The 15,148-nt window shown below is 48.1% G+C and overlaps 1 protein-coding gene across 4 annotated transcripts in view; it reads left to right on the plus strand.

Annotated features, from left to right (window-relative positions):
* The window catches only part of B3GNT8 (UDP-GlcNAc:betaGal beta-1,3-N-acetylglucosaminyltransferase 8), a 113,372-nt gene extending 98,475 nt beyond the window's left edge, over positions 1 to 14,897 (plus strand). For 2 of the 4 annotated variants that reach the window (XM_081019047.1, XM_081019045.1), the window contains exons 2-3: positions 881 to 977; positions 12,520 to 14,897. In XM_081019047.1, coding sequence (XP_080875173.1) covers positions 12,527 to 13,747 — 1,221 coding nt within the window. In that variant the 5' untranslated portion in view covers positions 881 to 977; positions 12,520 to 12,526 and the 3' untranslated portion in view covers positions 13,748 to 14,897. Of the gene's footprint in view, positions 1 to 880; positions 978 to 6,561; positions 7,461 to 12,519 lie in introns of those variants that run through there. The other 2 variants (XM_081019044.1, XM_081019046.1) reach the window with 2 other exon arrangements.
* Positions 14,898 to 15,148: the final 251 nt, after the last annotated feature.

A 15,148-nucleotide genomic window follows, 5' to 3' on the forward strand; every position in this document is an offset into this window, starting at 1 on the left:
ATTAGCCTAACTTCTGTTGTCTATTCTCCGACAACCTCTGGGTTAGATTATAGTAGAGCATTATACATGGGGCAGCCTTTGAAGATGGTTCAGAATCAGCAGCTGGTGCAGAATTCAGCAGCTGGATTGCTGAGTGGGGCAAAACAGTCTCGACTTACAATAACAGCAACAACAGCCTATAACATGAATCCTGGTGCAACAGTATCGGCTCGTTCTTGCTCTGGTTTTTGTACTTGCTCTGAACGTTTCTGTAAGTTGCTTTGAGTTCGCCTTTCCGGAAAAAAGCACCTCATAAATACAATAAATAATGATACTAATATGCAGTCATGGCTGTCCCAAGTAGGGTTCGGTGCACAGCCCTTTGCTATTCCAGGCTACCGGGCCAGCCCAGCTATGGGGGGAGAATAGCGGCCAGCCCGTGGTGGCTTCTGGCTTGTAGGGACGCCAGGTATACAAAATGTTTGGATCTTTTCTTTCGCGGTTGGTGTCCTCTTGAGGCAGGGCTGGCCCAAGGCCATTTTGCTGGCTGAGGTAGAGGGCAGACTGCCTTTCCCCCTATGAAGCAACCTGGACCTTGAGACCATCTTATGAGGCCTTTCTCTGTGTGAACCCCCTCCTCAAGAGGTCTGAAAGGTGGCAACATGAGAACAGGGCCTTTTCTGTGGTGGCTCCCCACTTGTGGGATGCTCTCCCCAGGGAGGCTCGCCTGGTGCCTTCATTACACATCTTTAGGCCCCAGGCGAAAATGTTTCTCTTAAACCAGGCCTCTGGCGGATTAGCGAACTATGGCCTTTTAAATGTGTCTGTGGGTTAGGGAGGCAGTTGGTTTGTTTTGGTTTTGCTTCATTATGTATTTTGTGCTTTCATTTTGTGTTTTTAGGTAGTGAGCCGCCTTGTGATCTTCAGATGGAGGGCAGTATACAGCCCAGTTTGAAATGATGTGCTGCAAGGTGCCTTGGAGATTATAACGTCAAAAGGCAAGAGTGAAATATAATCCATTTATTGATTGATTTGATTGATTTTATTTCTGTGCTGTTTTTCATTCACAATAAATAGCAATAACGTAATGGAACATCATGAGCCCGACACAAATCGTATAGAATTAACAAATCGCCAGTAAAACAATTACAGTCTATAATGCACTGTGTACAAAACAACTCAGAAAATAAGCCGAATTACAAAAGGCATATTACGGGATTCACACAGTAGTACAGTCTTTAAAATCTCTAAAACAACATCAGCAACCAAAAAAATAAACTTAGCACTGTTGGATTCACCTACCCACCTCATGATTCATAATCTTCCACTCAATTCATCTCATTAAAAGACTTATACACATAATTCCTGTGGCAGCAATTCCTTCCTGAAGGCTCCTAGTAGGAGGCAGGTGGAAAAAGCCGTTGCCTGATGGCCAGCACAAAGTCTCCCTCCTCTCACAGTCCTTCCTCTGGAAACAGCTCCCTTATTGATCTAAAGTTTGTGCTGCTGCTGTTTCACCTGATTTGGCATTTGAATTGTGTTGCTTAAGAGTTGCATAGAGGGCTGGGAGGGCGAAAGGTGGACTCCATCTTATGCATGTCTACTCAGAGGTAAGTTCCGCTCAGCTCAGTGGGACAACATGTGCGCAGCATTGCAGCCTCATGAATGTAAATAATAAAGGAGATTCACATATGAATGACTGCAAGGATGCAATGTTAGGACAGGAGCTTTTTTCAGCAGGAGTTTCTCTGTGACTGATGGCACGAAACCATCCCTTGCCTATTATTTTGTCTTGGTGTTCTTCCTGCCAGAAGGGACTCCCAAAAAGAACCGCCTTCTTCTGATTATCCCAGACCTTGTTGCCAGTTGTGCTTTGCCCAGGTATTGCAAAGCTAGTTCGTGAATTTTCATGAGGGTGGGTGGGGATCACAGCTATTGCAAGACGGAGAGCTGCAAACTCAGCCTTTCGTATTTTTAACAGTTTGGCAGGTGCTCAGCACCACAGGAGTGCAAAACCAGATGCCCGCTGTACTGCCACTTACGGCTCAGTCTGAGCTGGTAGAAAAACCTCAGCCTCCTCTGGGAAATCCTTCCAGGTATCGATCAGCCTGGAGGGTTCAGTTGCTTAGAGCAGGGGTCGGCAAGGCTTGCCGGACATGGGCTGGATCACTCCCATGGAGATCCTCCGTGGGCCAGGCCGGCACAGCGTGACACCGGAAATCACGTCTGCACATGTTCGTGGCGCCAGAAATTGCTTCTGTGCATGCCCAGACGCTGAAAAATCTCCAGTGTCTGGGCATAAAGGTAAAGGGACCCCTGACTATTAGGTCCAGCACTCATCTCGCTTTATTGGCCGAGGGAGCTTCCAGGTCATGTGGCCAGCATGACTGAGCCGCTTCTGGCGAACCAGAGCAGTGCACGGAAACACCCTTTACCTTCCCGCCAGAGCGGTACCTATTTATCTACTTGCACTTTGACGTGCTTTCGAAGTGCTAGGTTGGCAAGAGCAGGGACCAAGCAACGGGAGCTCACCCCATTGTGGGGATTCGAACCGCCGACCTTCTGATCAGCAAGTCCTAGGCTCTGTGGTTTAACCCACAGCGCCATCCGTGTCCCTTTTTAGTGTCTGGGCATGCGCAGAAGCAATTTCCAGTGTCTGGGCATGCACAGAAGCGATTTCCAGAGCCATGGAAGAGAGTCCCCGCACCGCGTTGCACCGATTTAGCGCAGCGTGCAAGGACTCGCTGAGCGGGCGGCTTGGTTTGGGGGCAGCTCATGGGCCGGTTAAGCGACCCTCATGGGCTGCTTCCAGCCCATGGGCCTTAGGTTGCCGACCTGTGGCTTAGAGTGTGGTGCAGATATAACGCCAAGGTCGCAGGTTCGGGACAGCTGCGTGTTCCTATATTGCAGGGAAGAGATGATCCTTCCAACTGTATGACCGGGGCCTTCTGGTTGATGTACGGCTGTAACCAGCTGGGGGTGGATGGGTAGGGGTTAATTGAGAAAAATCCTCTTGTGGGATTCAGCTTCCTGTTGATTTGGTTGGAGATGGATTTTCTGCAAGCCCTGCCAGGAGAAGAAAGGGAAATGTCAGCTCCTTCTTCACATTAGGGCACTAAATGGGCACTTAGCAACGCAGGGTGAGGCCAAATCACATGGGCTGACGCAGAGCTTGATTCAGTTTTTCCTAAACACCCTGCGCCTTTTTTTCTGAATTAACATTGGATGCACACATTTAATTCTTATGCTGAGAAGAGTTTCTTACATAGGCATTTTGTGTTCCTCTTTATTTAGAGCATACGGAGGCACAAGCCACTTCCTCAGAGGATGTCTGTGTCTTTGTGTCTGCTCATAATTAAGCCAAATTGAGTCTGGTGGAGTTCACTTCCACATAGGACATCGGTTTGCAGCCTAATTTATTACTGTGGTTTTCTTAAAATGAGCAAATGTCTGTGTTGTGGCTGTAGGCATCCTGCCCATGTTTTCTCAAAAGCAAATTCTACTTGATGTGAACAGGGGCAAGGCAAATAAGTGGCCTTGTCTCTATGTAGGACAAGAAGCTACAGTTAGAACTGGATTTGGAACAACTGATTGGTTCAAAATTGGGAAAGGAGTACGACAAGGCTGTATAGTGTCTCCCTGCTTATTTAACATATATGCAGAATTCATCATGCGAAAGGCTGGGCTGGATGAATCCCAAGCCCGAATTAAGATTGCCGGAAGAAATATCAACAACCTCAGATATGCAGATGACACAACCTTGATGGCAGAAAGTGAGGAGGAATTAAAGAACCTTTTAATGAGGGTGAAAGAGGAGAGCGCAAAATATGGTCTGAAGCTCAACATCAGTAAAACGAAGATCATGGCCAGTGGGCCCATCACCTCCTGGCAAATAGAAGGGGAAGAAATGGAGGCAGTGAGAGATTTTACTTTCTTGGGCTCCATGATCATTGCAGATGGTGACAGCAGTCACGAAATTAAGAGACGCCTGCTCCTTGGAAGAAAAGCGATGGCAAACCTAGACAGTATCTTAAAAAGCAGAGACATCACCTTGCCAACAAAGGTCCGTATGGTTAAAGCCATGGTTTTCCCAGTAGTGATGTATGGAAGTGAGAGCTGGACCACAAAGAAGGCTGATCGCCGAAGAATTGATGCTTTTGAATTCTGGTGCTGGAGGAGACTCTTGAGAGTCCCATGGACTGCAAGAAGATCAAACCTATCCATTCTTCAGGAAATCAGCCCTGGGTGCTCACTGGAAGGACAGATCCTGAAGCTGAGACTCCAATACTTTGGCCACCTCATGAGAAGAGAAGACTCCCTGGAAAAGACCCTGATGTTGGGAAAGATGGAGGGCACAAGGAGAAGGGGACGACAGAGGGCGAGATGGTTGGACGGTGTTCTCGAAGCTACAGACATGAGTCTGACCAAACTGCGGGAGGCAGTGGAAGACAGGAGTGCCTGGCGTGCTCTGGTCCAGGGGGTCACGAAGAGTCGGACACGACTAAACGACTAAACAACAGCAACAAATATGTTGCCTTCCCCCCTAGTTCCTCAAACATAACCAATTTATTTGAGCCAGACAGCAGGTCATTATCGATGTCATTAAGGTGGCAATAGACCCAGGGGGTGGGGGGTATTCTTTAAGTATTTAGCCCTCGGAATTTCATATAACTTACAGTACAACTTAGAATGAACAGTGTCCTCAACTGACTGACATCCACAGATATGGATTCTCTGGGGATGTTTTTCTATCAAACTTCCAGGAATTTGGTTTTCATTGTCTGGAACCTCAAGGTTACAAATGCCATGCGAAGGGCAAGGGAAATAATCTGAACCAGACAATGAAATTCAATCAAATATATTAAATATAGGCCTGGCTTTATTTCAACTCATTTTGTGGCATGTGACAAGTTGGCCTCTGTCCCTTCGCTGTAAAACGGAGACTATATGACTGATCTGTTGTGAAGGCAAACGAAATAAAAGCTTGGAAAATGCTTATTGGTTCCTACATTCAGGGGCTGGGGAGGGAGCCAGGCAGCTAGTCCTCATTAACTTGAAGATAAGCTGGCAATAAACCCTGAAACAAACTAATGAAACATATTGTGTTCCAACTAGAATGGGGAATATGTCAAATGTTGGGTAGATTGCTGATGTGGCCCATGTTTACCCAGCAGATCGCCCATGTTGAAGATCTGGGTTGGGGTTTTATCCTGACTAGATGGAATCATAGAATTGTAAAATTGGAAGGGATCTGAGGGTCATCTATTCCAACCCCATGCCGTGAAGGAATGTCATTCTGTCAAGAAGTACTATGTCTTTGCAGACGCTCCAAGGGTCCCTATTTTCCAGGGATGCGGGTGGCGCTGTGGGTTAAACCACAGAGCCTAGGACTTGCCGATCAGAAGGTCGGTGGTTCAAATCCCTGTGATGGGGTGAGCTCCCGTTGCTCAGTCCCTGCTCCTGCCAACCTAGCAGTTCGAAAGCACAACAGTGCAAGTAGATAAATAGGTACCGCTCCGGTGGGAAGGTAAACAGCGTTTCCGTGCGCTGCTCTGGTTTGCCAGAAGCGGCTTAGTCATGCTGGCCACAAGACCCGGAAGCTGTACGCCGGCTCCCTCGGCCAATAAAGCGAGATGAGTGCCGCAACCCTAGAGTCGTCCACAACTGGACCTAATGGTCAGGGGTCCCTGTACCTTTACTATGTCTTTGCAGACGCTCCAAGGGTCCCTATTTCCCAGGGACAGTCCTGGATTTACAGAAGCCGTCCCGGTTTCTGATTTGATCCTGGAATGTCCCACTTTTCCTTAGGACGTCCCTATTTTCAGCGGAGAAATGATGGAGTTATGTGACCCCCGAACCAAGGAGATAAGTCACTATACAACTTTTAGAAGACACCTGAAGGCAGCCCCGTATAGGGAAGTTTTTTAAAAAAATGTTTAATGTTTTATTATGTTTATATGTGTTGGAAGCCACCCAGAGTGGCTTGGGCAGCACAGTCAGATGGGCAAGGTTTAAATAATAACATCGTTATGGAGCAGGACATCACTATTTCCATCAGAGAAATGTTGGAGGGAATGTCTTTGAATGTCAGTTGCTGAGAATGGCTAGAGCATGGGTAGGCAAACTAAGGCCCGGGGGCCGAATCCGGCCCAATCGCCTTCTAAATCCGGCCCATGGACGGTCCAGGAATCAGCGTGTTTTTACATGAGTAGAATGTGTGCTTTTATTTAAAATGCATCTCTGGGTTATTTTGGGGGCATAGGAATTCGTTCATTCCCCCCCTCCCCAAATATAGCCCGGCCCCCCACAAGGCCTGAGGGACAGTGGACCGGCCCCCTGATGAAAAAGTTTGCTGACCCCTGCCTCTAGAAGGAGGACTGCTGTTTTCCCCAGGTCCAGGTTTTGTCATATGCATTGGTAAAGCTAAAGGGACCCCTGACCGTTAGGTCCAGTCGTGGCCGACTCTGGGGTTGCGGCGCTCATCTCACTTTATTGCCCGAGGGAGCTGGCGTGCAGCTTCCGGGTCATGTGGCCAGCATGATTAAGCCGCTTCTGGCGAACCAGAGCAGCACACGGAAACGCCGTTTACCTTCCCGCCAGAGTGGTACCTATTTATCTACTTGTACTTCGTGTTTTCGAACTGCTAGGTTGGTAGGAGCAGGGACTGAGCAACGGGAGCTCACCCCGTCACGGGGATTCGAACCGCCGACCTTCTGATCAGCAAGCCCTAGGCTCTGTGGTTTAACCCACAGCGCCACTTGCGTCCCTGTCATACGCATAGGATCTGCCATTTTGGGAATAGGATGCTGGCTCAGGTGGGTCTCTGGCCTGATCCAGCCGGCCACTTCTTAGGTCCTTATCTTCCCTCTCTCTTCCTCCAGCTCCTTGCACAGGGGGCAGAGAAGGAAGAATTGCATTAGCTTCTAGCCTGTGGCTTCCCTTACGCTTTGAACCCATCCCAGCAACTGGGGTGGAAAAGTTTTTAACTACAGGGAGGAGATTTTTCTCTCTCCTCTGCCTCCAGCCATTGCCAAGGGGGAGTGGCAGATGCCCTTTTCAGAGATGCCAAGCGCACTGTTTTGTCTCCCGGCCTGCGCGACTGTTTAGTTTTGCCACCCAGGCAGAATTTAAATTTATCCCCTTGGCCGGTGGCCAGGATCGGACGGTAGAAAGCCACGGCAGGAGGGGGAAATCCAGCAGCATTGTGTGTGCGTGTGCTTGTCACATGAGGCACATCTATGCACTGGAACTCCACCGGAGAGCGGCTCCGTGCATGCACCACGTGAAAAAGGGCCGTGTGCGACGGAAACCGGCGTCTTTCCTCCCAGGGGAACAGGCCTTGGCACACCAGGGACAACTGCCTCTTGGCGCCAGGGCTTGTGAGCACAGCAAGCCTGCTAAAGTCACAAACGGGAAACCTCTAAGTGCAGGAAAACTGTGCCAAAGAACACCAGGTCTATAAAACCTGCAGTAATGAAAAGGTAAGTACATAAGGGACTGTCCGTTTGTTGACCTGTAATATACTGTCACGTTCTGGTGTGCTGGATGCAAGCACATCCTCACTCTTTTTTTAAAAAAAAATAATTATTTCTAAAATTACAAACATCAAATTCAACATCCACATTCATTTTCTAACAAAAACCTATTACATAATTAACTAAATTAAAATATACCTAACTACTCTAAACTTCTCTTTGCTGTATACAAATATAACACAGTTAGAAATTTTATATTAAAGCTTTTATATTATAAACAATATTTCAAATTCCACTATACCCCCCCTTCCCCTTCACCCATGTGTGATCTCTTTCCCCCCTTCTTCTTCTTCTTCCGTCTTGTTCTGTTGTTATAATTTAATCATTGTTCAGCTGATTCTTTTATTATTTCCTTGCTTACCCCTGCACGTTTTACACGCTATCTATTAATATTCCAGTTCCGAAACCATATTTTTTCATATATTCCTTCACTCCCTCCCGCTCTTTAATTATTCTCTGATTTGAATGGCCTCTAATAGTTGCCGTCATCTTTGCCATTTCCACAAACTCACAGAGTTTACTTTGCCATTCTAGTAATGATGGTATTTTCTCCCCCTTCCAGTTCTTTGCGATCAGTATTCTGGCCACTGCTGTTGCGTAAAGGAATACATTTTTCTTATCTCTGTCATTTGATATTATGCCTAACAAAAAAGCCTCTGGCTTTTTGGCAAACGAAATCTTGAATAATTTTTTCAGATCCTCATATACCTCGTTCCAAAATTTCCTTACAATTTTGCATCCCCACCATCACATCCTCACTCTTAAGGGTCACAGGCCAAAAAGAAAAAAAAAAGAAAAGAGGCCATCCTGGAAAATGATGCGTTGCAGGGGGTTGGTCTAGATGACCGCTGGGGATCCCTTCCAACTCTGCAAATCTATAATTCTATGGTTCTAAGAAGCAGAGACCTTGCAAAGATACTGCACTACTGTGATGAAAACAGCAGTTCCTGGGCCAATGCACAGAATGAGCCAGGAAGGAAATGGGTAAAATCTTTTAGAAGGGACCCATCTCTCACATCATGGAGCGATTATGGCTAGGTTTACCCATGCCCAGAAGAAAGAGGTGTAGGAAGGGATTGTATCGCTTCATGCTACTGCTTTCAAATGCTTCTCCATTTTTTATTTTTTATTTAACTCCTTGCAAGCTGAGAACTAGCAGATCAGGAAAAAGGGTTCTCAGTCCTTTTGACAGCTGTGTGCTGTGGTTCGTTGTTTTTTTTTTTATTGACCGTACGTTATTAACGTAGAGCAGGGGTGGCTAAAATTTTGCGACCCGAAGGCCGTTTGCATCATTTGCCAACCCCTCCGGGGCCGCACGCCAGCCGTGGATACGACCACAGCGCTCAGATCAGCAGAGAAGTTTTAATTTCACTCTCCGCCTCTCCCTGTATGAACCCTGCACTCATCACCCAAGGGCCTTCCTTGTGTGCCTCCTCCACGGGAGGTCCAGAGGGTGGCAACACAAGAACGGGGCCTTTTCTGTGGTGGCTCCCTGTTTGTGGGATGCTGTTGCCAGGGTGGCTGGCCTGGCTCCTTCATTCCATATCTTTAGGCGCCAGGGAAAATCTTTCCTCTTCAACCACACTTTGGGCTGATTAAACAATCTATGGATTATTAAATGTATCCGGGCCCCCCGCGGTTATAAATAATAATTTAAATTATAAATAATGCTCCAAGACAGGATTTTCTGCCACCTGAAATTTTCAAGACTGCTGTAATACTAAGTGGGAGGAAATTTAGCATTATAGTCCATATATATATATATATATATATATATATATATATGGAAGACAATTGGCTGAATCCTAACAGTCCTTTTTTGGGGGGGGGGGGATAATGGTGGAAAAAATCACCACAAAGTTTGTTTGTTGATTGTGAGGCCAGTCGCGGTACCACCCCCACCCCGGGGCAGTCAGTAAACTTGAATAAACTCAAGCAGTCAATGATCTGGTTTGCAAATGGCCACAACTTTATTGATTTATTGATACAGGTGGATTTTTGGCTCAAGGATTGGGTTTATATCCGTTCCAGCCCCCGCCTCCAGAGAAAAATAGTAATTATTTAATTTTAAAAAGGTAAGGGAACTCAGTTCCCCGGAGTTTTTGCTCCCTACAAAAGTCCTGCTAAAAACCACAGACTCATCAGCTTGACTGATATATTGGCCAAAATGTCTGCTAAGTATCTCCTGAAAAGATTGGAAGGTCATTATCGTATACCGGTAGTAGTAGACCAGGCAGGTTTCAAGGAAGGGAATTTCCTTTGGTAATTGCTTCTCGCTCAGCCATTTGATAATGGGAAACCACAGCAGAACCTGCACAGCTTTTTACCGCTTTTATTGACTTAATTGCTGCTTTTGCTTCCATAAATAGAAGTCATCCCTGGGATAAATTATTAAACGCCAATATTGATTCGAGACTTTGATTTTTAAGTAGTGTGTTTCAACACAAATGCGTCTGAAGGTTCGAACAGGCTCTTGCAAGTGGGTAGACAAACTAAGGCCAGGGGCCGGATCCGGCCCAATCGCCTTCCAAATTTGGCCCGCAGACAGTCCGGGAATCAGCGTGTTTTTACATGAGTAGAATGTGTGCTTTTATTTAAAATGCATCTTTGAGTTATTTGTGGGGCTTGGGAATGCATTCATTATTTTTTCCAACAACAAATAATAATAATAATAATAATAATAATAATAATAATAATAATAATATTTTTTATTTATACCCCACCCTTCCCAGTTCAGAAAACCAGGCTCAGGGCAGCTAAAAACAAATTTAAAACACTTAATTGTAATACACCATAGAAGCAACATAAAATACAGTATAAAAGCATGAATGACAATAAAATTCAAAGTTCAAAAATCAATTTGGGGGAAATCCATCCAATAAACATTAGATAGTCACCAGGGCTAGCTGGCTGAATTAGTCCTACTTGGGCCAGCGAGGAGACCAGGGGAGAATTAGCTGTGGGGTCCCAGAGCGGGTAATCTTCATAAAAGGGGAGGGGGAGGGAAGAGAAGGGAAATAAAAGATCAGGCTGAATTCAGATTAAAGGCCAGGCGGAATAGCTCTGTCTTACATGCCCGGCGAAAGGAGGTTAAATCCTGTAGGGCCCTAGTCTCATGGGACAGAGCATTCTACCAGGTCAGGGGCCATCACTGAAAAGGCCCTGGTCCTGGTGGAGGATAGTCTGACTTCCTTAGGGCCTGGGACATCTAAGCTATGGTTATTCATGGACCTTAAGTCACTTACCCTATTAATTCCAGTGGGTTTACTCTGAGTAGACCTTAGTTGGCTACAAACCCGTATTGTAGCTCCATTTTAACTTTTCTATCAGCGATATAGTTTTGCATAATCAGAACTTTCATATGCCTAAGATTCTGGGCTGGCCTCTAAACATTTATGCCGGTGGTACGATTTTATTCTTGCTATCGCAAGCTGGCACTAGAGGATTACAGAGACCGTTCTGTGCTGTCCAGGCAGAAAACGACCGAGCTATTAAGAGTGCTAAATCCCATGCCACTACTGCGGCCCGTGTTTTGTTAGCCCCAGAATGGAAAACGAGCGAAGTCTCAACTAAAGAAGAATGGCAACTTAAGCTGGCAGAAAATGCGCAGCTTGCAGACTTAACATATAGAATAAGAGAACAAGAAGAACATACATTTAGAGAAGACTGGAAAACGTTTATTGAATATATGGTGGGAAATTGTGTACGCTTGAAAACGCTGGCAGCATTAAGATAAATTCAACAGTGTAGATGAGTTTTGATGGATGTACTGTAATAATGGAATACTGAATGGTTTAGTTTTTGTAAAATATGCAGGGATTTATGATATGCAAAATGAACCGTGGAAAGAGAAGAAGGGAAGTCATTGATACTTTAAGGATGTTTAAATGAGTATTCTAAATTGTAAAACAGAATATATATACTGTGTGAGTGTCTGGAAGCGGTTGGAGGATGGGTGGCGGCTAACAGATTGAGGTTGAATCCTGACGAGACAGAAGTACTATTTTGGGGGGACAGGAGGCGGGTGGGTGTGGAGGACTCCCAGGTCCTGAATAGGGTAACTGTGCCCCTGAAGGACCAGGTGTGCAGCCTGGGAGTCATTCTGGACTCACAGCTGTCCATGGAGGCGCAGGTCAGTTCTGTGTCCAGGGCAGCTGTTTATCCTCCATCTGGTGCGCAGGATGAGACCCTACCTGCCCGCAGACTGTCTCACCAGGGTGGTGCATGCTCTGGTTATCTCCCACTTGGACTTCAACGCGCTCTACGTGGGGCTACCTTTGAAGGTGACCCGGAAACTACAACTAATGCAGAATGCGGCAGCTAGACTGGTGACTTGGAGCGGCCTCCGAGACCACATAACACCAGTCTTGAAAGACCTATACTGGCTCCCAGTACGTTTCCGAGCACAATTCAAAGTGTTGGTGCTGACCTTTAAAGCCCTAAACGGCCTCGGCCCAGTATACCTGAAGGAGTGTCTCCACCCCCATAGTTCTACCCGGACACTGAGGTCCAGCTCTGAGGGCCTTCTGGCGGTTCCCTCACTGCGAGAAGCAAAGCTACATGGAACCAGGCAGAGGGCCTTTTTGGTAGTGGCACCCGCCCTGTGGAACGCCCTCCCATCGGATGTCAAAGAGAACAACAACTACCAGACTTTTAGATGACATCTGAAGGCAGCCCTGTTTAGGGAAGCTTTTAATGTTTAACAGACTACTGTATTATAATACTTTGTTGGAAGCTGCCCAGAGTGGCTGGGGAAACCCAGCCAGTTGGGCGGGGTATAAATAATAAATTATTTTATATTATATATATAGAGAGAGAGAGAGAGAGCGCGCGCTAAATCCAAAGAGGTGGATTTTGGAAAGAGAAAAACGTTTTACAGATGGTGCGAGTACTATGAATGGGATAATGTTTGCCATCTTTAATTATTATTAATAATGATTTTTATTTTCCACCCCGTTCCTCAGCCCTTCCGAGCCTCACTTTCCCCTCTGCTCTTGCTTTCCAGGAAGGAGATGAAACTTTCGCGGTGCATCACCGTGGCTACTGCTTTGCTGAGTCTGGTGGCCCTCAAAGCCTACATTGAGTGGACTGTGGAGGAGGCTGAGAGGGTGCCGACCCCTCACGGAGGGCACGGCGTCCCGACCACGGCCCAGCCCTCCAAGGAGGACTTGCCGGCCTTCACCCTGCAGCGCTTCAACGCCTCCTTGCATCAGCTGCGCCAGAGTATCCCACGGACAAACGCCTACTGGAACGAGAAGCAGCACCAGATCTTCCAAGACTTGGACGACGGGCTGGTGAACACTTCATGGAACGACTGTTCCGCTGGGCCCGAGGCAGCAAGCCGGGTGGCCAAAATCAGCGACTTCAGCTCCTATCCAGAACTTTACAGGAACTTCCTCCTCTACGACGAATGCCGGAACTTCTCTCTCTTGATCAACCAAGCGGGCAAGTGTTCCGGCACCAAGAACCGCACTTTCCTGCTCTTGGCTATCAAATCTCTGCCGGGGAATTTTGCCGCCCGCCAGGCCGTGCGGGACACGTGGGGGCGCGAGGGCGAGCCCGGAGGGTTGCCCGTCCGCACGGTCTTCTTGCTGGGCACGGCCCAGGGCCGCTTGGGGCCTCGGCTCCAGAATCTGGTGGAGTACGAGAGCCGGAGCTACGGCGACATCTTGATGTGGGACTTTGAGGACACCTTCTTCAACTTGACCCTGAAGGACTTCCTCTTCCTCAGCTGGACCGCGGAGTACTGCCGGGACGTGCGCTACGTCCTCAAGGGGGACGACGACGTCTTCATCAACACGCCCAAGGTCTTGGAGTACCTGGGGTCTCTAGACGCCAACAAGATGCTCTACACGGGACAAGTGATGGCCAACGCTTCGCCGTTCCGCGTCCGCCGGAGCAAATACTACGTCCCTGAGTCGTATTACGTGGGGCCTTACCCGTCCTACGCGGGGGGCGGGGGGTATATCTTCTCGGGGCCGCTAGCCCGCTGGCTCCACCTCATCTCCCGACACATCGCGTTCTACCCCATCGACGACGTTTATACGGGCCTTTGCTTCCAAGCCCTGGGCATCCTCCCTGAGGCGCACCCGGGCTTCCTGACCTTTGACATCGCGGAAAAGGACCGCAGCGATCCTTGCGTTCACAGCAGGCTGCTGCTGGTCCACCGCCGCAGCCCCCAACAGACCTTCCAGCTGTGGAAGCAGATCACAGACCCGAACCTCAGCTGCTGAATGATGGGAGTCAGGAACAATGGGTTCGAGACGCTTCCTGCCGAGCGCTGAAGGCGGATGGAGGCAGATGTGGCGCAGCCTTCTGTGTCTTTGTTGGACATGAGGACCTCCGGAGTGCAGTTGAGGGAGGGAACGGCCTCCTTGAAAAGTCTGTGTGCGGAGAAAGGGCAGTTCCGAGTGGCAGCGCCACTCCACTGCCTTCGTATTCTGCCTGGGCACTTCCTAGAGGCAGGGGCCAGATACGAATACTGGGTCAGAGAGGCACCTCTCCTTAGGTTTCTGTTTTATGTCTGCTCTGGGGTGGCAGCATGGAGAGGGGAGAGGTTGGCCGGTGGCGCAGCGGGCAGCCCGGTAGAAAGCAGAGGACCAGAGGGGCGTTTTTCTGAGGAGTGGTTCGGAAAGGGTGGTATTACAGTGGCAGAGGACACGTCTGGCTGCGTCAAGGCCCACCTTCAATCTCTTCGACCGGGGGTGGGGGTGGGGCCCTTTACTGCCAAAGGTCCGCATTCTCTTCCGTGCCATCTTCTGAGGGGCCGCATGCTGGCGGTAGGCGTGGCCAGAGGTACAAGTGGGTGGAGCAATGGGTGTAAATTTGGCCTTTGTACAGGAGGCAGGTTTCTACACCAACAGACGCCGCCTATCCTCCTCCTGGACAAGCAAAAGGTGTGATCGGAGTTCAAGGAGACATTTGTGGAACCATGGGAGAGTTGGAAGGGACCCCGAGGGTCATCTAGTCCAACCCCCTGCAATGCAGGAATCTCAACGAAGGCATCCATGACAGGTGGCCATCCATCTTCTGCTTAAAAGTCTCCAAGGAAGGAGGGTCCACCATCTTCCAAGGGAGACGGTTGCACTGTTGGAACAACCGTTTGGGGTGTGAAAAATGGCCAAAGTAGGGTATGGCTTGGAGACAGGGGGTATGACCAAAGGAGAGTTCTTCCTGGTGTTTAGTCGGAATCTCCTTTCTTGTAACAATAATAATAATAATAATAATAATAATAATAATAATAATAATAATAATTTATTTGTACCCCGCCTATCTGGCTGGGCTTCCCCACTCTGGGTGGCTTCCAACAAAGATTAAAAATACATTAAAGTGTCACACATTAAAAACTTCCCTGAACAGGGCTGCCTTCAGATGTCTTCTAAATGTCAGGTAGTTGTTTATCTCTTTGACATCTGATGGGAGGGCATTCCATAGGGCGGGCGCCACTACCGAGAAGGCCCTCTCCCTGGTTCCCTGTAACCTCACTTCTCGTAGTGAGGGAACTGCCACAAGGCCCTTGGTGCTGGACCTCAGTGTCCAGGTAGAATGATGGGGGTGGAGATGCTCCTTCAGGTATACTGGACCGAGGCCGTTTAGGGCTTTAAAGGTCAACACCAACACTTTGAATTGTGCTT

Source organism: Podarcis pityusensis (assembly GCF_964106645.2).
Source record: "Podarcis pityusensis genome assembly, chromosome: 8".
NCBI classification, from domain to species: Eukaryota; Metazoa; Chordata; class Lepidosauria; order Squamata; family Lacertidae; genus Podarcis; species Podarcis pityusensis.